The sequence below is a fragment of the Peromyscus maniculatus genome, chromosome 15, assembly GCF_049852395.1.
Source record: "Peromyscus maniculatus bairdii isolate BWxNUB_F1_BW_parent chromosome 15, HU_Pman_BW_mat_3.1, whole genome shotgun sequence".
Classification (NCBI taxonomy): domain Eukaryota; kingdom Metazoa; phylum Chordata; class Mammalia; order Rodentia; family Cricetidae; genus Peromyscus; species Peromyscus maniculatus.
This window is the reverse complement of record NC_134866.1, coordinates 42,796,558-42,823,349: the sequence shown is the minus strand read 5'-3', so window position 1 is coordinate 42,823,349 and position 26,792 is coordinate 42,796,558. Positions and strand designations below refer to the sequence as shown.

The following is a 26,792-nucleotide window of genomic DNA, read 5'->3' as shown; positions in this document are numbered from 1 at the left end:
GACCGGCCAACCTCTGCACTTTGGCCTGTAGGTGGATTGGCCAGCTTCTTCCACCATCTTTTGTGGGCATAACCACTGGTCAGGGCTCTCCCACGGAGTAAGCAGCTGCCTGGATAATCCACAGATGAGAAGGCTGTATTTCTTCAGATGTCTGCAGAGAGCTGGTCTCCTTCCTTTCCAACCTGACAGACCCTTGACGGTGCAGGGAGGTTCACCAGGATTTTCTAGAATCCTACCTCAAGAGTGGCTTGATAGGCCCAGAGCTGCCATCTTGGACACAAACCCACACCTGGAGAATTTTCACAAGGGCCACTGGCCCTGAGGCGTTCCTAGAGGATTTTGGTTGATCCCTAAGGCCCGTTCTTTTCCTCCTGGTCTCTAAACTTGGCTGGCTTGCTGGGATCTTGCCCTAAGTCACTGGAGAGGTGGTTTCGCTTAGTAGAGCAGCAGTTCTCAACCTGTGGAGATCGAATGACCCTTTCACAGGGGTCACCTAAGACCATCAGAAAATGCATTTACGTTACAGTTCATAACAGTAGCACAGTTATGAAGCAGCAACGAGAATAATTGTATGGTTGGGTGGGGTCACCACAACCTGAGGAGCTGTCTTAAAGGGTCACCACAGCATTAGGTTGGGAACCACTGAACTGGAGTGATGTGATGGGGAAGGAAAGAGATGCCTCACGGCGGTTTCCTTGGGAAACCTGCCGCTTGGCTGGCACCCATTATCACCACAGCCTTCTGTGGTTTATGTGTAGACGAAGTCAGGGACGGAGGAATGTCTAGTGTGGAGAAGTGGGTTTTTGTTTGGCCTTCTCCATTCTGAACCATCTCCTGGAAATGCACATCTCAGTGGAGTTCTCGAGTGTCCCTGTGATAACAGGGATGACAGCACCAGGCTCTGGTGTTCCTTTTATCATCATTACTGTTGCTATTAAAGTCACTGATGTAGAGGAGCCCCGTGAGGGACTTCCGGGTCTAGTCAGTGTTTTGCCAGTGGGAACACCAGTGTAGGTGGACCTGGAGGAGAATGTTCCAGTGTATGCTGGAACTTACTTGACACTGGCCCATAGTGAACGTTCTTTCCCTTGGTAGCTGGGGAATCAGATTCTGCAAAAATAACTTCGTGTGCCTGCAGGCTTCTCTGCAAGGAAGGAATATATTAAGAGGGATTTTGGAGCAGGGAATGTTCTTTCCAGTCCCATCTCCTAGGTCTCCCTCATGTCAAGATATACAAAAAAGGATCTTCCTCATTTCATTCAGAGGTGTTGTATGCCCGCCCTCCCAGCAGATGGATAAAATCCTTCCTTCATTTGCAAGTGTTTGTATTTCTTAGATGTTTTTATTGTCTGAAAAGGACACCCTGCTGCTGACAGCTGGCTGTTTGTACACTACCCAGAACTTGGCTTCAGCTGTAGTCTAGAAGCTTTCTCTTTAAAATGAACTTTGTACTTAAGGTGGAAGTAATGATGTTTAAGACGAGACTTAAACAAGGGGAGCAGGCTCTGTAGAGCCAGCAGCACTCAGACAACGGTATGGCATTTTGTAACTGTTCACACCTGCACTTGCTGGACCATGTGGATGGCTGGGAAGTCACTGAACAGATTCTCATTCTCTAAGTGCCTGTGTACATGTGGACGCTGGGGAGGACAACCTCAGGTCTCATCTTCAAGAATGCTGTCCCATCCTTTGAGCCAGGCGGCCATCAGTAAGGTAGACTGGCTGACTAGGACCTTCCTCTGCTGTCACTGCAAGGCCAGCTCTGGGATTACAAATGCAAACCACTGTTCATGGCTTTTCTATGTGGGAGCTAGGGGACCCAACTGTGGCCTCAAGGCTTCCAAAGCAAGTGGTGTGCAAACTGTCTTAGGGTTACTATTGCCGTGTTGAAACGCCATTGCCACAGCAACTTGAGAAAGAAAGGGTTTATTTAACTTCGACATCACAGTTCATCAAAAGACATCAGGACAGGCACTCAAACAGGGCAGGAACCTGGAGGCAGGAGCTGATGCAGAGGTCATTGAGGGGTGCTGTTTACTGGCATGCCCTGCCTACTTTCATACAGAATCCAGGACCAGCAGCCCAGGGATGGCACCACCCACAATAGTCTAGGCCTTCCCTGTCAATCACTAATTAGGAAAATGCACTGTAGGCTTGCCTACAGCCTGATCTTCTGGAGGTGTTGTCCCAGTTGAGGTTTCCTCCTCCTCCAGTGCCTGACTCCAGCTTGCGTTGTTATAAACTAGCCAGCACACCCTCTTAGACAGCAGATTTTTATTTTTTGGTTTCTCAAGACAAGGGTCTCTCTGTGTAGCCTTGGCTGTCCTGGAACTCTCTCTGTGGAGCAAGCTGTCCTCAAACTCACAGAGATTGGGCTATCTCTGCTTCCCCAGTATTGGGATTAAAGGCGTGCACCACCCAGCGCCTGCAGGTTTTTTTTTAAAATGTTGAAAATTACCCTTTTTTTCTTTTAGGCGTGTGAGGAGGGGTAATGGTGTCATGACACAGGGTCTTGTATCCTAGATGGCCTGGAACTTTCCATCCTCCTTAAGTGCAAGGATTACAAGGATACACTATTATTACCACCTATAACTAAGTAACTAGAAGAAGTATAGTTTTTGTTGTTATTTTGTGTTTTTTTTTTTTTTTGGTTTTGCTTTTAAAACAAGATTTTCACTGAAGATTTCCTTCTATATCAAAAATTTCAGGTATTAAGTGTCAGAATCATGGGGAATGTCCTCAAGTCTAGGAAGGTAACAGGTTAGGGGAAGAGCACATTTGCTGATCCCGACTGCATTATAACCCACACTGCTTATCTGGGCGGGGTATTATTCTATTTACTTAGGTAGATCATTCATTTAGTTGCAGTTGCTGTTGTCTGAGGATAGCAGAACTCTCGGGTAAACTGGTAAGCTAAGCAAACAGTCCTTAGACGTGCTGGGCAGGAACCAGAAGTCTGGCCCAGAGCAAGGGCCAACTCTTGCCTGAATTCTAACAGTGGACCCCAAGCCTAGGGACAGATGGCAACCCTGTACACTACCAGAATTGTAGCTCAGGCTACAGGGGAGGAAGGACTGCCGTGAACTCCTGTCTACAGTCACAGGGAAGCCCTGCTTCACACTTCCAAGGGCAGGAGATAGCTAAATAGGGAAAAAAGTCTTCTAAGGACAAGCTCTGGGGCCGTATTTGTGGCGGGATGTCCTTTAAAGTAGTAACTAAGGTTCTATTTCATACGTTAATATTTTGATGATCTAAATTCCAACACTTTTGAGGTAAAGTGGTACTCAAGTTTTCAGCTTGCTTGATCAATGAACTGTTCTCCCCGCCCCTCCCCTTTCTATCAGCTTTATCTTCAAGCCAGGATGAGGGGAGACTGGGCGAGACTCTTACGCCCCACCCTGCAGTTTGGTCTTGTTGCTTTATCCATATATGTGGGCCTTTCTCGAGTTTCTGACTACAAACACCACTGGAGTGACGTGATGGTTGGCCTCATCCAAGGAGCTGTGGTCGCAGTATTAGTTGTAAGTATTCACACTGCTGACATTTGAAAAATCCCCAGTGAGAAACCTGACAGGGTAGAAAATGGGGCCCAATAACTCCAAGAATCCCGTTTTTGCTTGTTTTGTTTGTTTTTTTCAAGACAGGGTTTCTCTGTGTAGCCTTGACTATCCTGGAACTCACTCTATAGACCAGGCTGGTGGTGAACTCACAGAGAGCCGCCTGCCTCTACCTCCCAAGTGGCATCAAAGGCATGGCAAAGAATCTCAATATTAATAAATCTTTTGCAGGATAGGTCAGATAAGTAAAAATTAGGTTACTTCTTTGTGAATGTTGTAAATTCTTAGTGTTTTCATTGCTAAAGTCTATATTGAGTTTTTTTAAGTGTTAGCTGAACGAAGCTATTTACTGAAGACATACTCTAGTTGCTTTTTCTTTTTGAGACTATGTAGCCCTGGCTGGTCTGGAATTCCAGCGAGCCACCTGCTTCTCCTGTGTTGGGTTTAAAGGCATACACTACTACAGCAGTCTAGCCAACTATTATTTTATGTTCCTAATTGCTACCTGAAATTGTGTATATGATTTTTAAATTTATGTAAATTCTGCCCTGTTCTGTACAGGCTGTGTATGTATCAGATTTCTTCAAGGAGAGACATTCTTATGCAGAAAGGAAAGAGGACGACTCACATACGACTCTCCATGAAACCACCACCTCAAATGCGTACTCAAGCAATCACCAGCCTTGAAGGGTATGGAGGAACTGGTCAGCTTTCTGAAGGAAACCGCTAGAAGAAGGCGGGAGGATGCATATTACTTTCCGGTGTATAGGCCATTGAAGGACTGCTGCTATACCTCTTGGATTACCTACTTTACCTGTGTATATAACACAACGAGTATCTAATAGCCCAATTTAAAAAAAAATATTCAAGCCTTCCCCTAAAAACACTGCCCCCACTTGTACATTTTTTAATTGAAAGATGCTATGTACAAATGTGTATGTTACATGCCTTCTTAGAATGATATCTGATTTAAATATAATAAAATGCTTCAAACAACTCTTGATGGAAGAATCACTTGGACACTTGTAAGCAGTTACAGTCAACTGTAATCAGACAGATGGTGATTAATGTTGAACTCTATAAGTAGAGGCTGGCAGCGAATACAATATCCCTCTTGATTTTGGTGATTCCTAAGGGAAAAAGAAAATAATGCTTAAGCTTTCAAGACCATAAAGCATAACTTCCTGGTACTAGGATTTTACAGCTCAGTCCTGACTAAATTGGTAAGGGAATAACATGGACTATAAAAAGCTGTTAGCTTAAGAGACTTGAGAGTCACTGGAGAACCTTGGGGACAGTCCTTGCTCTTTTGACCATCAGCTACACTACTGCCACTACTACATGTGGTGTGCATGAGTGGCTCTAAAGATGTCAGAAGGAGACGATCCAGGTCCAGCAGTTGTCTTTATACCGGAAGACATGGGAAACTTTAGACTAAAGCAGGACAGGTATACACAGTCTACTCAGTGTGGTACATCAGTAAGTAGAAATCACTAGCATGAACTGATTTATAGCCAGCTTTGTCTTGGCCGAGACCCAGGCAGAGATGTGGAGATGACAAGCTATTTATGAATGGCATGCTTCCCAACTCCCCACCCCCCAGTTGACAGTCTAGCCATCCTTCCTAACCTGGTCTCCCTATATCCTCCTTGCTACTCGACAAACTTGGCCATTTCCATCCCCGACAATCCCTACTGTACTCCTGCTCCAAGCACACCAGCCTCCCACTGCTGCTCAAACATCCTGAGTCTGCAGAAAAGGCCTTCAATGTCATCCCTGTGGAGGTCTTTAGGCTGCTGTCTTTCTACTTCCTTCTTGCTGACTTATTCATCTCCCTCACATTATAAGATAAGCCCCATTAACTGCACCTTTATGTCCACTCTTCACACTTCTTAAAACAATGCTGGACACCTAGTATTTAATAAATATGTAAATGGGAATCTGTGTATAAAACAAAAATCCCAAAAATGTCCCACATAAACCTTCCAATTTTATGTACATACTGTTAGTTGACCTTCCATGACAGTCTGGCCAAGACACCTCAAAATTTCCTTCTAAGCTGTGTCAAAGTCTCAAGATTTGCCTAAATGATCAGAAAAGGCTTATAAACTAAATACTGACCTTCAGCAAATTTGTTCTCCAGCTCTGTGTTTCCAATGGCTTTTGCTGCTTGACACATCTGTCGAAGCAGTTCTTCCAGGCGCCTCATACAGCGAATTATGCTGCCTAGACAGAAAAGGAAGTACATGAAAGCAGAACATGAAAAGCTTTCGGTAATCCCCAACTTCGATTAATGGCAGTAAAAGGACACACTGACTGGCGTGTTTTTAGAGTGGATAAACCAAATGCCCTGGCAGAAAAGAGAACAACTTGAGTAAGGTTGGCAAGCGTGGCAGCTCTGAGACTGTAAGAGTCACCAGGTCTCTGGAGACTGTGCACGAAAGCCTAACAAAGTACCACTTACCGGGACCCTGAGTGAACCCTACTTAGGATTCAGGCTCTAGCTGTGGCGAGAACAGGGTTATCGTGCTTCCTCAATGTTTTCTTTACAGTGTGGTCTTAGAAGTAGCAGAGAGGAGACAAGTCTTTCCCTACAGACTGCAAATCTGGGACAAGTACCTCTCAAAGCTGAAGCTGTAGACAGTGTAGACTTGTGTGCCGAGAGACCTGGCCTTTCTCCAAGTGTGATGTCCAGACTACATTGGGAGCATCATTTATCTGAAGTGCAAGTTGTAAGAAAGGCGGCCATACTCTGACTTCTTGTAACACTGAATAGTTCATTATTATAAAAACTGATAAATGTTAATCACTGCCCAATGCTAAGGATCCTTTTTACTGCTTATATCCTCCATATTATGTTCCAGCACGTCCAAGTGGGATAAATAACTGAGATACAACCCAAAGCTGGATACAAACAGGGAAGCCAAGGGTGGTGGTGCACAACTTTAGTCTCTCCCAGTACTCAAGGAGCTCTAGGAATTTGAGGCCAGCCTAGTCTACATAATCAGTACCATGCAAGGCTACATAATGAGACCCTGTCTCCAAACAGTACTGGAGTTCAAACCCCAGGACCTTCCATGAGAGCTCGACTACTGAGCTGCATCCCTAAGTCCCAGTAAACAGCATTTAAAATGAGGATTTGTCTCACTTGAAAGACTGAAGTCTATTTGTAATACACAATTTTTGTGAAGTTACTTGGCTCCTGATGAGAAAGCTCATTAAATGGGTCAAAAGCAAAAGGTAGTTAACTATGGCTTACTCATTGCTGTGTTAAAAGACCTGGCTTAACTAAGGAAGGAAAGATTTATTTTGGCTTATGGCTTAGAAGTCCATCGTGGAGAAGTCACACCAGATATGACTGAGCGAGCATGTGCCATGTCATGACTTTGGTCCTGGGAACATGACTGTGGCACTTTGGGGATGAAGAAGACAAACACAGACTAGCTGGGCAACCCAGGTGGGCTGTGCTCTCTGATGGCGGCCCCACTACGTAATCTGGAAACTCGGGTAGTCTCTAGGGGAGGAGGAAGCTGTGTGCTAGCCTTTTGTTTTTTGTTTTCCTGCACACACTAGCCAAGCATCTGTAAATACATCTGTAAAAAGGCTCTGCCGTTCCTCTGAGCTCACCTGAAGAAGACGGCTTTGCTTTTCCTTGAGTCTGAGGCATTGGGATCCTTGACATGTCTGTGTTCATGTCAACAATACAGATTCACTCAGGGCTTCCTCCACTCCCCACAAGCATGTTCCCATCTATGTGGATCTGGGTGGCAGGAGAGAGGGCGGGGAGGAGGGCCAGAATGAATCAACACCCTCTGCTCCCACAGGTCCTACAACTTCACAAGCAGCAACAGCGTCTGGGGACCCAATGCATAAGCTACAGAGAATAGCTCACATTTAAGCCATACAAATGCCAGAATAGGCAAATTCTGTAACTACAGACATTAGAACTAGATCAAGAGTAATAATAACTTCAGCCTCGTGTATATGGACATCTTCGATAATCCCAAAAGCTTCCTTAGATGTTGGGAGAGGAAAGAAGGTTTAGGAGACGGGATGAAGTCAGGTTGAGTATGTCTGAGGAAAGCTGGTGCTGTACACCATTTCCTGGGCACTGATGCTGGGCACTGTGCTCTGCAGTTTGTGAATTTCTCATCAGGGCTTCACAATTCCACAAGGCAAGGACTACTGTTATCCCTAGTCTGCAAGGAGGTAAAGGAGAAAGCTGAGAAGTTCCATACACAAACTGACCAGGTCAGAGGCAGAATTTATGTCAGGCCAGTGGCTTGGCTCACTGGGAAAAAGGCATTCATGCCTGCCCCCCCGAAGCCTGAAGACCCAAATTTGACCCATGGAAGCCACAGAGGAATAACAACACTGAGTACTGAAATTTTCCCTTCACCTCTACATGCATACCATGGCATATATAAAGTATTTGGGAGAAAAAAAAGAATTCACAATGTCTACTCAGATTAATTCACACAAAATTATTTACCTGGGATTTCTAAGATAAGTATATTACAATTCAGTTATACACTTAAAATATTATAAATACTAAATTATTGGCTTTAAACTTTTGCTAGAAATGTTCAATGCTGGTAGTACAAACCACCAACCCAGAAAACTTACATGAGCATGTTTTAAGGAACCGTTAAGAAACAAAAGTCAGACAAAGGTTCTTCACTCTGCACCCTGACAGTCTTCAACAACAACAGAAACTGCACTAAAGAGCAGCACCAGAACTGTACAGCCACAGTCCTTCCCAGAGATGTGACGGGGATAAAGACAACACTCTACTAAGAAAGCATGGGACAACAGCACCAGACTCTCATTCAGTGCCGGAAGCCATGCATTATGCTAGTCTCAAACAAGGCTACCCTCCAAGCAAACAGGTACACACTGACAATCTGTCCAGGGGTAGGTAGTAAGCTCAGAACTGTTTGTAGCCACTGCTGTGTTGGTAGTAGGAGGATAGGCAAGAACTGTAAGCAGTCAAGCTGGGGAGATGGCTCAGCAGTTAAGAGCACTAGCTGTTCTTCCGGAGGACCCAGGTTCAATTCCTAGCCCCTACATGGCAGTCCACAGGCCTGTGTACGTCCCATGGGGGCGGGTATCTGACGCCCTCTTCTGGCTTGCTCAGGTACTACACACATGGGGCACACATACATACATATATACATACATACATACAGGCAGAACAAACTTAAAAAATAGAAGAAATTTAAGCAGGTCTATATGCTAGAGCAGCAGTAGAAAGGATATGATTTAGGAGGATGACAAAGAATTAAAGATGACTGTGGGGGTCAGAACAACAGAAAAGGTGAACTGAAGAGTAAAGGCACCTGCAGGTGACTGTCTGGACTGATGGAAAGCTGGGCTGGGGTTGAGATACATGCTCAAGGAAAGCAAGGAAGGTTGGAAACCGTAAAGGAAGCCTAGAGAGAATTTCTACTCAGCAGAGTTCCTGAGGAAGAAGGGTGTGGGCACATTTCAGCCATGCCATGCCGTCTACAATCTGAGAACAGTAGCCAACCAAAGGACACTAACAAGTCGGTCGTCGTGGGAAAGACTACGTGAAGTAGTGTGTGGACACACACGGTGACTGCTCAGTGCTGACAGTTTACTACTGTTCCGAGGAAGGTCCGACATCATTCTGAGATTATAGAACAGAGCTCTTGGGCTAGAGAGGGCTCAGTGGTTAAGAGCACACCCTGCTCTTGCAGAGGCCCCAAGTTTTGAGTCCCAGCACCCACATAGCAGCTCAAAACCACCTATAACTCCAATCCAGGGGATCTGACACACTCTTCTGAATTCCTTGGGCATCTGTATGTCCATGTGCATAATACTACCCATACCCCCAGCAATACGCACATATTTAAAATAACAGAGATACAGCTTTTCATAGTGCACTGAGGTTTTCTTCAGCAGAGCACTTTGGCAAAATGACAGAGGAAGCCAGTCAGCAGACTGGCCCAGGTGATGACTAATAGGCAGAGGGAGGAATCCCTGGTGCTTCCTGATCTGAGGCTAGAAAGGGGAACTACCTGAAGGGCTCAGATGGGAAGTTCTCTCCAAGGATAATGTTCCCTCCACAGCAGCCTCCAGAGAATGAGGATGCGGCTAAGCGCTATCTACCTACATTTTACTTCCTGTGAGTGAGGCGACTCCTGTGACCCTAATCAACTATTTCAAGACTTGGGAAAATCTGAAAAACAAACGGTTTTTTGTTTCTATGACTAGTATGTGTAACAGAAGACAGTCACAGAAGACACTTCCCATGCAGGCCATTCCCAGCCTGCTATTGTTATTGACTGGTGAGACAAAGGCGGTCAGTGCCTTTTCACGGTCAGGCGAACACCGACAGATCGAGGGTCAGGTATCAAGAGTTACGTGCCTTTAAATCCCAGCACCCAGGAGGCAGATGGAGCTCTTGTGAGTCTCAGGCCAGCCAGAGGTACATGGTAATACCCTGCCCCAAAAAAGGGTGGCTGGCTGCGTGTGTGTGTGTGTGTGTGTGTGTGTGTGTGTGTGTGTGTGTGTGTGAGAATTCTGACACAGCCCTCCAAGTCTGAACGAGAGGAATGTCTACTGGCTTTCCTTTCCAGCAGTGGGTTCCTTTCAACCTTGGGGCTCGGTCATGGAAGAACCTTAGACCGTCATGAGCTAGAAGCCTTGTAAAGGCTGGCACTGCCACTGCTGCCCTCAGGAACTTGGGTCGATGAAGGAGAATGCTCAGTCACTGGTCTACAAGAGGACAACTGAAGCACATCTCTCTCAATGGTGTCTGGAAGCCTGTGCTGAGACAGGGAGGCTAAAAAGGTTCCCAGTGAAGAGACTAAAACAGACGAAGCAAGCACATGGAAGGGGAAAGCCGAACCCCAGTTCTACCTCAGCTCCGAGTGCTAGTATAGATGCGCTCCATTGGAGAGATGGCTGCCACTTTAATTCAAATACACGAAGGCTGTTCTCAGTGTTTAAAATTAGGCCATAGCTAAAAAACTAAAGACAATGCCATTCTAGCTAGATGCTACTGTCAATAAAGAAGATCACTGAGGTATAGTGCAGGTCCTACATGTCCTCAGCTCAGTAGTTCCAAAATGTAAATCTTACAGTGCACAATGTCTGTAATCCCCGAAGTCAGCCAGGACCGCACAGCAAGACCCTGTCTTTTTTTAAAAATTAATTAATTAATTAATTTATTTAATGTATATGAGTGACCTGTCTTCAGGGACACCAAGAGGGAATCAGTCCCATTACAGATGGTTGTGAGCCACCATGTGGTTGCTGGGAATTGAACTCAGGACCTCTGGAAAAGCAGCCAGTGCTCTTAACCATTGAGCCATCTCTCTAGCCCAAGACCCTGTCTTAAAATGAAATGAAATGAAATGAATGAATGAATGAATGAATGAATGAATAAATAAAAGCACTGAGAATGTAGCTCGGTGGCAGTGCCTTCTGAGAACACGCAGGGCTCTGACTTATACATTCTCCAAGGAAGTTTACCTCTCCACCTTCCTTCTAAATCTCCTTCACTAACCTGCAGAATTGTCAGCCGTCCGGTATACAGAGACCCGACGGGGTTACTGCACCCGGTAAATGAAACGGTGTAAAGTGCTGTGCAGGAGTCCACAGCACAACAGGAACTGATCCACACTGGCTCTCGTGTTCTCAAGGCAAGGGATACAGGCTCTGCTACTACCTCAGAAGGAAAGGAGAAACACACTCACAGAAGCTTCTAGAGAAACCAAGGAGCTGGGACAGAAGAGGCAATAAGCATGCAACCCTGATGCTAAATGTTCATGTAAACTATTCAAAATTAAATTAGGTAGTGGTTTAAACTGAAACGCATGGCGCTTTGGAAAGGAACAGAATGAGTTCACAGGCAATGCAGAATCATTCAGTCTTCCGCTCCATATGGCATCAAAAGTGAGGTACTCCCACACACTTGTTTTAAATGACTTCAAATGTGTACCCAAACCACAACCTAATGTGGTTTTACTATTTCTACAAATACAGGTAAGGAATGTGAAGCAGAACCTGCCAAAGTTATCAGGAGCCACAGCATTATAAGTAAATTCAGACAACGTGTAAAAACTAAAGCAAGCAAACACAACCAGGTCAGGGCACTCACACACTGTGAATCATTTGTGGACATCTGGTTGGGACACAGCTTCAGGTAACAAGAGAACACTGAGAACAGGCCACTGGGTACAGGCCGCATATTCAATGGCTCTGGTTCTGGTCCAGAGTCTCTGACACAGATCGCTGTGCACACCCACAAACACCAGCTCTCCACAGCTCCAGCAGCGAGGGGCTGCTGCCCTGTGGTAAGTGGAGACTGCTGGTGAGCAGTGAGTATCTAACATCTTCCCAGTCTCCTGCAGCTCCATGTAGTTCAAGACTTGCCTCACTCCCAGCATCCTGCCCCATCAGTCAGAACCAGCTAAACAAAGACAAAGCCCCAAACACGGACCTCATTCCCACACTATCTCAAGTTGGTATTAAATAGTGCTGATATCTTTTCTTCCGTTCCTTCCAGAAATTAAATTTTTGGTGGTCATCGCCTTTTCTTTTCCAAATAAGTGTAAATATGCTAGAATAGACCCACCATTCCAGCCTCTTCGCTGTACAATTGGCAAGCACTGTCTTTTCAATGCTTCGGAACCTACACCGGGTGAGAACTGGGGCGCTCACTCGAGTACTATCTAAGTCAGGGATGTAAGTCCACTAGAGGCCATGTAACTATCACACTATATAATTCTGAACATTTTAATCCCCTCCCCAAAAGTCCTGTCATCACACCCAGTTCTGGCCCCACAAGCTATGGCAACCATTCATTAGCATTCTGTCTCTGAATAAAATCACCTGTCTCTTCTAACAGATTATGTTTAAGACTCATCTAAATTGTAACATGCACCAGCATTTCTTTCTATAATAAAAACGTTAAAGATGTGCACAGGCACAACTGACTGACCTATTATGAGTACATGGAACTGCATGCTTCTCTATCTAAGAGCATCTGCAACTTGGAGGAAGGCACAAACAGAATCACTCTCATAAGGACAGAAAGCAATTGACTCAGAGACTATCTCTACCTAAACTACAGCTTTCTGCATCACTGAGGTCCACACCCTGCCTAATTGCTGCTCTCTAGTTTGGTCCACGGTTAGGATCCCATAGACATCTTGTAGCCACTCACCAATCCCAGCTTATGCCAACTCTTCCTTGAAGGCCGAGATGGAGCCTGTACTGAACTTAGCATAGTACTTGATTCACACTGGAGTCTCACAACTATTCATCAACTAAGTATCAAGCACTGCTTACTAAGTCATCTAGTACTAAATTTGTACCGCGGTTTAAACACAAACAATGCACATAAGTAAAATATTATTCTACCTTATCAGCAAAAGTCCTTTCCAACACTGAGAACCTTGTCCTAGGAAAGGGTAAAACTGCCCTTCAGACACCACTGGGAGAACACATACCGCACAGCACTTGCCTCAAAACCCTACAGCAGGTAGAAGGGAGAAATAGCTTCCACAGGTCATTAATTCATAAGGATCTCCTGAAGGCAAATGCTTGTCAGACACTGGGGACAGCTAGTTTCAGTCTTACCAGATCCACCTGGATGGGTGCACTGAAACCCTAAGCATTAGCTCACCGAGTCACTCAAACTTAGTTTGAGAAAATAAACATCCTATCCATTTTTCAAGGCAACAAAGTAAATAATTTCTTACGTGTTTTTAAAGTTCCTCAAATAGATCTCAATATAAACCTTTTTCTTGAGTAAGACATCCCATAACATGTGGCTATGATTACTACAGTTAACTGGCCCAGTTAATGTTGGAAGAATTCTACAGTTATTGCTCAAGTTCAGTATGTAAAAACGCTGGCACTTTCTGTCTAAGAAGAGGAGATACTGTTTGAACACAGCACACTAAGGTCTTGCTTGTGATACTGAAGACACACTACCTGGTAGAGTATCTTCCTCAACTGTTCTTCACCTCCTTTTTTTATTTTTGGTCTTGGTTTTTTTGAAACAGGGTTTCTCTTTGTAGCCCTGGCTATCCTGGAGCTCACTCTGTAGACCAGGCTGGCCTCAAACTCACAGAGATCCGCCTGCCTCTGACTCCCGAGTGCAGGGATTAAAGGCGTGCACCACCACTGCCTGCTCCACCTCATTTTTGGAGGTGGGTCTTTCACGGAGCTAGGGAGCTGCAGAGGCCCTTCTCTTCCCACTCCCCCTTGCTGGGGCTGCAGGTGTGTGTTGCTGGCCTAAAGTTTTACATGGGTGCCGGGCATCCAAACTCAGGTCTCTCTAGCTATACAGTAAGCACCACCACACGCATGAATCCACCTTTCCAAGGCCCTGGATTTCAAACAAAGAAAGAACCCCTCCCTAACCTCCCCCCCAAAAAAACCACCCAACAACAACAACAAATACCCACAAAACAATTCAACTAAATTCTATCTTTTGCTCCCTCCACTCCCAAGACAGGGTCTCACCATGTTGCCCAGGCTGGCTTGGAACTCACAGAGATCCACCTGGCTCTGCCTCCTGAGTGCTGGGATTGAAGGCGTGCGCCACCACACCTGGCGATTTCTTTAAAACAGTACCTATCTCTGCTGTGCATCACTATTGTTACATGTCACTTTTGACTCCTTGGAGAAGCAGACGTTGCATACACATGAACGCTTACGTTAGTAATTCTTGCTGTTACTATGTAGCGAATGAGTGTTAAGTTCATCCTCATCTTGGAAAAGCTGGGCAACAATGAGGAGGCGGCGGCGGCGGCCCCATCATTTCATTGCTTTGGTACCTCTGACACACAAATCCTGCTGTACAGGGACCTAGACTCCCGTGTGTTAAGGCAGGCTCACAAATCTGTTAGGCTGCCTTCTTTTCAGACTCAACTGTTGCTGTCTACTATGTGCTATTAAAGACCTCATCGTTCTTTGAGCATGAGTTTAAGACATGAAGCTTCCACTTGATATGTATGCCACAATTGGTTGATATCCATGGGAGGCCTGCCCTTTTGTGAATAGAAACAGAAGAGCAGTGGATGGGGGGGAGGGGAAAGCAGAAGAGAGGAGGAGAGGGACTGGGAGGAGAGGAGGGAGGGGAAACTGCAGCCGGGATGTAAAATAATAATCATAAATCACTTAAAGAGATGAAGCTCTAAGTCACACCGCCATCACACTTCATTGATAACACCATTTACTTGTACAATAACCTTGATAATAACCCTACCTTCAAAGACATCTGTCATCTTGCAGATGTGAGCAAATGTGGCTCCAGTGGCCCAGGTGTACACCACATCCATCAGGTGAGGTTTGAACGAGCTTAGGTAAGTTTCTTCGTCAATCTCCAGTTTCGCTTCTGCTGAAACTTTTGCAATTCTTTTAGCACATTCCTTTGAAGAATAAAGGACAGAGTGAGAATTCTTTACTGACTAATACCTCCCATATCACTAAGGGTTTCTGGAGCCAGGATTCTCCAGAATCGCTGTTGTTTGAGGAGAGCACAGACTTGCAGGACTGTCTCTGTAAGGTGGATGCCCTGCATCTAACAGGCACCGTACTCGTGCGCACGAGCGGTCACACAGCCAGGCCTTCCTGGGGCGGTGGCGGCAGTCACCGTGCTGGGGTGTGTCCAGGGAATGCATCACCCCTGTGCCAGGTGAGCATTTCTGCAAGTCCTCCAGCTCACCACACTTACAACGGCACACCTACCCAACCGCTAACTGTCTTCAAAGGAGACCAGGGCTCCAGACGGCAGAGCAGGTAAAGGGCTCACCGCTCTTCAGGGAATCTCATCAAGTGGTTACAACCCTGTTAATTCCAGCTGCAGGGAATCCAAGGCCCCCCTCTGGCCTCTGTGGATTCTTGCACTCACATGCATGCCACCCCTCCATACATATGATTAAAAAATAATAATAAAAAGTATTTAAAATTACTTTTGAAAATGAAAGCTAATAAACACTAGAACTAAATGCTATGTTTTAATGCTGAGGAAGATGGTGGCTGGAGAGACGACTCCGTGGTGAAGAGCACTGACTGCTCTTCCAGAGGACCTGGGTGCAACTCCTAGAACAGGCACAGTGGCCTAAGACCATCTGCAGTTCCAGGTCCAGGAAACCCATAGGTGGCGCCCTCTTCTGGCCTGCCCAGGTACTGAACACATGTGGTGTCCACACAGACACACAGGCAAAACAAAAAAACTATCATGGGTAATACCGAGGAAGAAAAACAATAGACTGTCAGTCAGTATACCTTATTCACATCATTTAGTTTTAAATCTGTACTTATAAAGTCCACACAATTTGTTACAATAGTGAAAATAGACGCTTAACTGCTTGACTACTAAAGTGAAAATAAAAAAGGCTAATAAAATAGAATCAATGACACAATGATACCAAATGTATTTAATCTGTGGAGCGCTACAGTGCCATGGTTAACCTGGTAATCTTTACAGTCACTAGCTTACCTGCATTTGTCGAAGGGGTCCAGCTAACTGTTCTGTTAATTTGGGCATCTCACTAGACTGTGATAAAGAAAAAGAATAGGAAATATGAAAACTCATGCTCAAAGTACTACTTGCTTGCGAAATGAAGCAAAGCTTTTTAGTTTCTTTCACACCAAATTCTAAGACTTAGATCGTTAGCATTTAAATTTTCTAATCAACTTTGAGTTTTCAAACACACAAACACACACACACACACACACACACACACACACACACACACACACACACACACGCTTCTCATCCTCACTTGTCCTATTTCAGAGAACACTGCTCTGCTCACTTGGCAGTTCCTGTGACTAGACATGGAACCACAGAAGAGAGCCAATGCTGTAGAGCAGTGTGGCCATTGTCAATAGTTTAATCACAGCTTCATTATAAAACAGTTTATAGCAAAGTTTGCAGAGAGTGAAAATGTAGGATGGGCATTTAAAATACTGTCTCTAATTTTATTTTTACCCAGGTACTTCTAGTTGTTTAATCAATTATACGGCAGTTCAAAGTTTAATTAAATAATCATTTAATACTTTTTGGTTTTAGTATGTAGATCAGGCTGGCCTCTGCCTCTTTAGTGCTGGGATTAAAAGCATGTGCCACCATGACCAGCTGACTTCAATATTGCTCTTCTCAATGGTAAAATTTGTTAATTTCTAATTTAGATAACAGAATTTAAGTATACTATAACCAGCTAAATAAAATTAGACAAGCTACTTGAGTTTAAGTATGTGTCAGGATAAAGAAAACCGTATCATATCACACCACGTATGGGTGTGTGTGTGTGTGCGTGCATGTGTGGCGGGCACAGGTGCAGAGGATGTCCTTCGAGTGTCGTGTAGGCATCCGCTTTCCTCCTTGTTAGCAACAGGGGCTCTGTCAACGTGTTGGCTAGGCTAGCTGTCCTGCAAGTTTCCTGAGATTCTTCTGTCTCGCCTCCCATTTCCTATGAATGCTAGGAGTTCAGGCACGTGCACTATTGGGTCTGTCTGATAGGTTAACATTTTAAAAGGCAACTCTAGAGCAGTTGCAATATTATCCGCATTAGTATACAGGACCTAGTTTTGATTTGGTTATGTGTGTATAAACACATTACGTAAGAAATCATCAACCGGGATTTATATCACTGCTGTGGAAACGAAAGCTTATTGCCGTGACTGGCGAACAGGGAAAACCATGTTCATAGGCCGAATGGTAAGGAATGGAAATGCTAACTGCCGTGGACAGAGCTCCATCCAGGAGCAAGTTACTGACCCCTTTCTTTCTTCTGGCCACCATGGGTGCAAGATTGGTCCTGATCTGAGCAGGGTGAGTGGTGCTTTCTGAATGTGTACACTGGGTCCTTCGCTTTCACTTAGGTATCAATTCAAATTTCATACTGGGGAGGCCTTTTCTATTCCTACACATTAGAACAAGAACCGGAGGCATCAGGCACTTTACCCAGCTCTTCTACATCTTCATTCACCCACACATAAGCCACTGGAGCAAGTTTCTGCTCCATCTCCAGTGTCTAGATCTATGCACTGTAAACACTGGGCGCTCAATACATTTTCGTGGAGGGCTGGAGAGATGGTTCAAAGGTTAAGAACACTGGCTGTTCTTCCAGAGGTTCTGAGTTCAATTCCCGGCAACCACATGGTGACTCACAATCATCTATAATGAGATCTGGTGCCCTCTTCTGGCCTGTAGACGTACATGGCAGAACACTGTATACATAATAAATAAATCTTAAAAAATAAAATTTTGTGAATACTTGATCTTCATATTTGAAAGATTTATGTAATATTCAAAATGCTATAAATGTTACTGAAAAAATAAGAGCAGTTTTAGAAACGTTTAGAAATACAAGTTAGTATGTTAAGTACATTTCATCTAACATCAAAGTATTTTATTATAGTGATTCTTTTTGCCTTGACAACATCTTATAGCATATAAACATGAAACCAGTCTTATTATTAATGAATAGCCATTATACTAATCAATAAAGCACATTATATATATTAACTCACATTCTCTTGAAACACAAAACAGCTTAGTAGTGCAGTTGCCTGTTCTGCAGAAAGGTCATTGAAGAGCCCATTAAACATCATCTCTGTTAGAAGGAGCTCATCGGCACTAAAGAGAGAATAAATTTCACAAGTCAGAAGATAAAGACATATCTTTAATGGGTAGTTATTAATAAAATATATTATTTAATCATGAGGAAAAATCAAGGGGTATAACCAAGATTTGTAAAGGAAAGGGTAGACCTTTCTAACTGTCAATATATAAACAGCAGATATCATACAGATACTTTATATGAGAGCTCAAATAACCAAATGCACATATTCATTTAACTAACGATTTCTTAACTCTGATTTTTTTGGCCCGAAATACTCTTTTAACTTCTAGTTACTTATAAGTAATGAAGAGAACAATAAAACAGTAGAAAATGTTTATTAGAAATTATAATTAGACTGTACCCCTAAGACCCACATCTGTATTTCAGCTGCACTGGACTTTCACGCTGCAAGGAAGTTAAGAGCCTGAACGGAGCAAAGACTGCTCACCACCGTCCATCACTCTGGAGTCTAGACGAGCTCTAGATTCAAATTCACAATGACTCACTGCATCCTGAGCAGGTGTTGGCTGGTGGCTTTCACTGGTGCTAGCTCATTATTCTGGGCTCATCTTTTCCATCATCAAGACACAGTACTTTAATTAAGCCATTGCTCTCTAAGTTCAGAACACCTTCACATCTGGACTTACATTAGAAGAGAAGACATTTGCTACATTTAGATTACTCAACAATGTTTTTCAGTTTTATTCTTCTCTTGACATTTGACTACATATAAAGTATTATGGAAAATACTTGTTACAAGTAAGTTTATCAGAAAATAAGATGCTCCAGGTTCTTACCACGGAACAGTACATATTTCCATTTTTGTCCCCTTAAAAATTTTTTTTATTTTTAAATTGGTTCTTGGAGAACGTCATACAATGTTGCTTTGATCATAATCACCCCTCTCTCTACCCATCATCACAGTTCCTTTTTGTTCCTAGAAATAATTATATACTTATTGTCTTGTTTTGTGAGCAGGGTCTCAAACTCACTGGCTCAGGCTAATCTCAAGTTCACAGTGATCCTCCTGCCTCAGCTTCCCAAGGGCTCAAATAACAGGCTCAAGCCACCATGCCCAGCCTGTCTGAGATTTTATTTTTATGACTAATTTCACCATTATCCCCGCCTAGGAGGTTCTCTGCGTTATGTTCTAAACTGTGTAATTACAGAACAACTTTCTTAACTATTTTTCTCTTTGTTATAGTATGTAGAAAATGAAAAAACTTCTCAAATCGCTATCTGTTCAAAGGAAGCAAAAAAAGACTATAAAAATGGTAGTCTAAATGTCTATAATCAGGTTTTAAATTACTCTCTATTTACACAGGATTTACTAGAGCCATACAGTAATCACTAGAACAATCACTCGGAAGGAGGAGATAAAATTTCTTGTACTTAGATTTGATTCATGAAACAATAAAGACAGAAACTGCTATCTTTATCACCGTAACTTCAAAACAAGTCAAACACTAAATTTGGGTCTACAAAGGTAAAGCGGGACTTAAGTTGAGAAAAATGGACAACAGATGAAGCAAGACCGCGTCAAGGAAGTGGATTTTCAGTGTGTGAGGCGGAAGAGTAGGTAGCCAAAGACCACCTATCAGTGATCGACGGAGTACTCTAAAGAAAGTCTAGATAGATGGTTGTAGAGGAGACGTCCCAGGCCTAAGGCGGACTGGAAAACACACAGCGACTTTCAGAAGGTCTGGGAAGACAGTGAGTAGGACACTGCTGAACGTGGGGTAAAGGTCATACTTAGAAAGGAAACAGCATCTGTGGGATGTGACAAGAATCTGGAGAGGGAAGCACAGAACATACGAAATTCTGGAACTTATTCTAAACCAACAGGGAATCTGATCTGTGCTTTGGGAAGAACATTTTGATAGAAGTCTACAGAACATGTAGTAAAAGTCTCAAGATGAAATAAGAATGCCGGGTGGTGATGACACATGCCTTTAATCCCAGCACTCAGGAGGTAGAACCAGGCGGATCTCTGTGAGTTCGAGGCCAGTCTGGTCTACAGAGTGAGTTCCAGGACAGGCACCAAAGCTACACAGAGAAACCCTGTCTCTAAATAACAAACAAACAAAAAAGATGAAGTAAGAATTAAAAGAGGGCAGTGTAGTTATCTAGGTAGGAAAAAATAAAGCACATGACTCAGTGGCAGGGTTTAGAAAGACATACAGGAAAAGATGGGATTCTAGATTGACTCAAGTTTTTACAGAATTTGAAGAAAGTTAATGTGCTTTGACAAATAATAGAAAATATATCAGGATAAAGCCAATATTCATTATTCCAAGATAAACTCTAGCTGTATATTCAATTTCTACATTCACCATTCAACTCTAGGTAATCCAAGAACATTACTCCTTTACAAGGGCTTCAGTATATGAATCTCTGAGTATTTAAAATGAGGACTAGACCTGAATTCTGGACTCTGAGCTTCTCTGAGTGGACACCAGCATCACGCCATCCATGGTAACAATGAGCCAACACTGCAGTCCCTGCTCACAGGTGTCTCTGTAGACTGCTGAGTCCCAGTGCTTACACAGATGAACAGCATCAACAGGCCTGCCCCAGAAATGCTCCAAACCAAACACTGCCTAAGCCTGTGATTCTCTGGCCATGTCCACTGGTACCATGTTGAGGACATTAAAAAAAAAGTCTCAAAACTGTCCTTATGCACTGAGGCTGATGGCCATCACAGCACGAAGAAAACCAGAGAACCTGTCAGGAAAAGTATACTGCTCTGACTTTCAAGTGGGGACAGTCAGGCTTCTACGCTATTTATAGCTTCTAGGCAGGAAACATCCATCGGTCAGGATGGAAACTAACTGGAAACTTATTTTCTGAAGGGGTTTCAACAGCATTTCCTTTTGGATGTCATCTCTACAGCTGCACTGTCCACACAGGCTGCCTCTGTAAGTGACAACTTCAATGAAACAATACACAATTTAAAATTCAGTTGTCTATCCTGAGTGCTAAGTCCCCCCACACGGCTAATGACCACCTTACAAAACAGTCAAGGTACAGAACACTTCAAGCACAGAAAAGAAGAATTCTGTGGGATAGCTGCTACTTTCCTATCAGGGTGGGTGGGTAGGATATCCTGAGCTAGAAACATGTGACCAAACCATTCCTAAATTGCTGACTCAGAAATGACAGAGTAAAATCTCATTACTGTTTGGAAGTATAACAATATGGGCAAAGACTGCCCAAGCTAATAATACAGCTGTCCTTTAGTATCTGTGAGGTGGAAGTCCTAGGGTACCCCACCCCCCAAGATGACAACACCTGAGAATGTTCAAGAGCCTTATAACCTACGTAGGTAAGTTATCTCTGTATTATTTACAGCATCAAAGACAATATAAATGTTATGTGAACAATTATTCTATACTGGCCAGGGATAAGGACCAGTTAAAAGGACAATACATATGCAGTTACATTTTTTCCAACATAATTTTCTATCTACAAGTAAGCTAAATCTGTGGATACAACAGAGAGCTGACACTGCATTCCCAAATTTAAACTGGAGCCTAAAATATGCCATTGTGGTATCTTAGCTTCCCTCCAAACCTGCTCACTCTCTTGTGTTCCATATATATATATATATATATATATGTATGTATTAGAGCTAAGTGTCAAGGTGAAAAATTTTCAGAAAGCAGCATACAAGTTGAAATACAAACTAAGATATCATTTGTAAATTTAACTACAAATTATATAGAAAGAATCTCAACACACAAAAAGAAATGCTTCATAGAAAATATAGCAAAAGGCTAGATACACGGGCCTACATTAATTACTGAGATCCACGAAATTTTTCTAATTTCTCAACCTCTTGGTCCAAAATGCATTTAAAATGGAAAACATGATAAAACTTTCATATTTAAGAAAGCCGTTTCCTAACGAGTGTTGTCCATGTGAGATATAGAGGATGATGTAGAATATTAATTGAAGGTGTTATTTTGTTTATGATGCATTTGTTTAACTCTGTGAAGCTGTGTTACTGTGCCTGTCTAAAACACCTGATGGTCTAATAAAGAATTGGCCAATAGCAAGGGAGGAGAAAGGATAGGCAGGGCTGGGAGGCAGAGAGAATATATAGAGAAGGAAAAATCTGAGAAAAGAAAAGAGATGGAGAAGTGAAAGGAGCTAGCAGCCAGAGGAGGAGGAGGAGATCAGGGGCCAGCCCCCCAGCTACACAGCAAGCCATGGAGCAAGAGTAAGATTCACAGAAGTAAGAGAATGGGAAAAGCCCAGAGGTGAAAGGTAGACAGGATAAGTTAAGGAAAGCTGGCTAGAAACGAAGCCAAGCTCAGGCTGGTCATTCATAATTAAAAATAAGCCCCTGTGTGTGGTGGGAGCTGGGTGGTGGGCCCCTCCGAAAAGGGTAAAATCCCACCACCACCACCAAGGGGTCTCCACAGAAGAACATTTTACCTGCTTATTTCACAAGCCACCCGTCCTTTCATCTCGATGACATCAGAGGACGTGGCAAAGCCCAACCTTCTTAAAACACGCTTGCGACATTTGAGTTCATCCATCTGCAGGACAGTTCTTGCCTTCTTCAGTTCTCGCTTTGCGGATTTAATATCGATTGCAATCTAGGGCATACAGAAGTAAAGGCAGTTTAATAATAAACTGAGCAGTGTCACAGAAAAAATAAAACAAAACACCAAAAAGTACTGGTAACAACTACAAGAGTCCTAAAACTTCAATTAGAAAAAGAGCCCAAGATGTAAGACTGTTTTGTAGTAAGACCATTTCTACCTGGAGCATGGTGATGAAATGACAGTGTAGGCACACTGAGTGAAATGAAACTATTATCAATGCCATCGTTTTCATGTGGCCAAGGACAGTTACGTATGTGAACTCTCCTGCATCTCTACTGTCCTCTGCTGCCCTGGATCTCCGTGCAAATCCTGACTTGCTAGCAATGGCTGACATGCTCCAATGCTTGTAGCTTGTTTAAAAGACAGCTAGACATTTCCATTTCAGAAGATAGAAACAGGACAAGGAAATAACATATTTAATGAAATACACAGAATTCTAGTGTCAAAGTTGTTTCTGGGAGCTGGAGAAGTTTGGCTTGGTGATAAGGACTTGTTACTCCTGCAGAAGACACGTTTGGTTCCTCACTGCCACATGGCAGCTCGTAACTAATACATACAGGTAAAACTGACATACATGAAATACAAATAAATAATCTTAAGAAAGATTATTTCTGCCATACCTGTGCTTTTTTTTCACAAAGTGTATACACGGTTTCCAAATTTGGATCATTGTGAAGTGGGTGTGAATACATCCGATGCTCAAAAGCTTCTACTTTCTGAATGACTTTTTTCAGTCCTTGGTCCTGAATGCCCATATCATCAATAGGATCTAACAAAGGAACGCCATCAGGAAAACGCTTCTGAACTTCCTGAAATAGAAGACATAAAACCCATTAATAAGAGGAGACTAAAACACTTCCCTTTTTTGTTTTTTTCCATGTCTGTGGGCCATAAAAGGATTTTACATATATTTTCCCCACTTAAACTGGAGAGGAATTCCCCGTGGCATTTGTTTTAGAAAACTCCTTATTTTGGGGAAGTAGGGCAGGATAAAACAGGGTTTGTCTTTGCTGCATAGGTAAGGTTCAACCATGCCATCCTCCTGCTTCGACCTTCTGAGTTCTGAATTACAGACATATTCTGCCACAGCTTGAAAATTCCTTTTCAATTGCTATGCTACATCTAACTGCCAACAGGATATGTTACAATCCACTAATATATATAGCATTGTAGTGTAATCCACTAGTTCTGGGTGTGGCATGATTACTGGTAGACCCACTCTTGTATATTTAGGTGGTTGTAACATCTTGGCACCTTATGTCACTGTACTTCACATAATTTATGTGGAAAATTCAATTTTTACATAATTTGGAGGCATGGGTTATTTCTAGCCAGGGCATTATGGATAGAAATCAAACTTTTAAAGACTCTTTTAGCTAACTTCTTTGTCACATGATTACATGATAAGATCACGAGTTCAGAGAATGGATAGCGAGCGCACTATGGGCTGGTTATTCCACCCCCTAGGAGAATTCAGTGTTGGTGACTTTAAAGGTCAGACTCTGAATAGTTAGGACCTATCCCACATGGACTAGGCCCTGGGTTTCCCCCTAAGTATGGTAAACACAGAGTAGTACAGACTACATAAGTGTGGTGTGCATTTGTAGTCCTAGCTACTTGGGATGCCTAAGCATGAGATTTCTTGAGCTCAGGAGACTGAGACCAACCTGGATAACAGACTGAGGTCTTATCTTAGAAAAAGCAGCACAGAAACCAACCCGGCTTTCTCTGCTCTCCCTGTTCCAGAGATGGCTGCATCTTTTCCTGCAGTGCTAGCCTCATCCCTGAGACCCGATGGTGATGGTTGGAATGAACGGATTTGCCATCTTGAGCATCTAGTCACTGGGGCCGCCTTTAACTCTGGCAAAGTTAGACACTGCTGCTATCAATGACCGCTTTGTTGACCTCAACTACATGGTCTACATACTCCAGTATAACTCTACCCATGTTCCACACACAATTAAGGCCTGATAATAGGAAACTTGCAATCAATAGGAAGGCCATATCCATCTTCCAGGATCAACATCCTGCCAATACCAAATGGGGTGATGCTAGTGTGTTTTACAGGGTGTGCTGGTGTCTTTACCATCATGGTGTAGGCCAGAACCCACTTGAAGAGCCAAAAGGGTTATCATCATGTTGGACCCCTTTTGCTGATTTCCCCCATGTTTGTGATGGGTATAAATCATCACAGGTCTGACAACTCACTCAAGACTGGTCAGCAATGCCTCCTGCACTGACAACTACTTAGACCCCCTGACCAGGGTCATCATGACAACTTTGGCATCCTGGAAGGACTCGTGGCCATGATCCTTGCCATCACTGCCACTAAGAAGACTGGCAAGGTCATCCCAGAGCTGAGTGGGAAGCTCACAGGCACGGCCTCTGTGTTCCTACCCGGAATATACCCACTGTGGCTCTGACATGCCACCTGGAGAACGCTGCCAGGTATGATGACACCAAGAAGGTGGTGAAGCAGGCATTGAAGGGCCCACTAACGGGCATCCTGGGCTATGATGAGGACCAGGTCATCTCCTGAAATGGTAACAGTGATGCCTACTCTTCCACCTTTGATGCTGGGCTGGTACTGCTCTCAACTAGAACTCTGCAAAGCTCGTTTCCTTACATGACAATAAACAGGGCTATAAACGGTGGTGGCCTCAAGGCCTGTATGACCTCCAAGGAGTAAGACACTGGACCACCCACCCACCCAGCAAGAGCAGAGAGGAAGAGAGAGCCCTTCAACTGCTAAGGAGTCCCTGTCCAAGAGGAAGAGAGAGAGGGGCCCTTGGCTTCTGAGAAGTCGCTGCCCCTATTCAGCCCCCAACTGCGCATCTCTCCTTAGTTTCTACCCCAGGTCCTTAGAACAAGGGGAGGGGCTTAGGGAGCCCTGCTCTCTAGAATATCATCAATAAAGTTCACCACAATCTAGCCCCCAACACACACACAAAGAATAAAACCAAAAAATGCAAAAAGTTCAGAGATATTTGAATATTACTATCAGAAATAAGCTAATAATACAAGTTGTTTCAAGAAACTGGTTGCTTTGTGCATACAGCAATTACCAGACAGGGTTGTTCAACAGGGAGGGCGGGACATTACACTCATATATTTTATTCATGAACTTGACCTATCCTTATATATTAAGAAATTGAATTATAGGTTAAAGCATAAAGACACAGAAATACTAATTTTTGTTTTTCAAGACAGAGTTGTTCTGTGCATCCCTGGCTGTCTTGGAACTTGATCTGTAGACCAGGCTAGCCTCCCTCTGTCTCCCAAGTGCTGGAATTAAAGGTATGTGCCACCATGCCTGGCTAAAATGTACAGTAAGAGGCATAGAGGGCTCTTTAGTTCTCATGTGAAGGGGTTCTTCTAGCACGCTCATCTGCAGCTCCTCCTGCCTTTTGAACAGGACTGAGAAGACCAAGGGAACCAGCCCATCCAGTGGGGACAGGAAACCTGAGACTAAGTGAGGGTCCTGCTGAAGCTAAGGTCAGAGCGGAGCATGGCCTATACCAGGAGGTTCAGCAAGTAAGACAAGCATGGGAGCTGGCAATTTACCTCCCTAAAAAAAATCATTCCAATTTAAGTTTAAATAGAAAAACATAAGCTGACTTTTTTCTGAAGGACAAGGTAATCATTTCCCCTCCAGACAACAGCAGTATTTATACTAACAAAAATAATCAAGTAGTTTTCTGTTTACAGTTATGGTATTTTTTTGAATTATTAGAATACAATTAATTGGAATGCTGTATTTCATTTTACTTCCAAGATTTATTTATTTGCTAACAGATTGGTTCATTAGTGTTTTTTCTTTAGGAGTATATTTTCTTAGAACAGTACATCTCCATAATTTAAAAAAAAAAAATTCTCAAGAAGAGCACTCATTTTAGAAAGCCTATGGAACACAACTTAAAAGTTTGTACTCTAAGGTTGGAGAGATGGCTTGGCAGTTAAGCATTTGTTGCTGAGGACCCAGGTTCAATTCTTAACAGCCACATGGT

General features: G+C 43.4%; 2 protein-coding genes across 3 annotated transcripts in view; one reads left to right on the top strand and one right to left on the bottom strand.

Moving 5' to 3' along the window:
• Nucleotides 1-4,553, top strand: part of Plpp1 (phospholipid phosphatase 1) — a 64,974-nt gene extending 60,421 nt beyond the window's left edge. For both annotated transcript variants that reach the window (XM_076551892.1, XM_076551891.1), the window contains exons 5-6: nt 3,345-3,521; nt 4,119-4,553. In XM_076551892.1, coding sequence (XP_076408007.1) covers nt 3,345-3,521; nt 4,119-4,244 — 303 coding nt within the window. In that variant the 3' untranslated portion in view covers nt 4,245-4,553. The remainder of the gene's footprint in view (nt 1-3,344; nt 3,522-4,118) is intronic.
• Nucleotides 4,119-26,792, bottom strand: part of Mtrex (Mtr4 exosome RNA helicase) — a 70,923-nt gene continuing 48,249 nt past the window's right edge. Inside the window, exons 21-27 of the mRNA XM_076551888.1 lie at nt 23,406-23,594; nt 22,613-22,776; nt 18,081-18,186; nt 16,042-16,098; nt 14,806-14,968; nt 5,679-5,783; nt 4,119-4,687 (exon numbers count right to left, since the gene is read on the bottom strand). Of these exons, the coding sequence (XP_076408003.1) occupies nt 4,635-4,687; nt 5,679-5,783; nt 14,806-14,968; nt 16,042-16,098; nt 18,081-18,186; nt 22,613-22,776; nt 23,406-23,594 (837 nt within the window). The 3' untranslated portion in view covers nt 4,119-4,634. The remainder of the gene's footprint in view (nt 4,688-5,678; nt 5,784-14,805; nt 14,969-16,041; nt 16,099-18,080; nt 18,187-22,612; nt 22,777-23,405; nt 23,595-26,792) is intronic.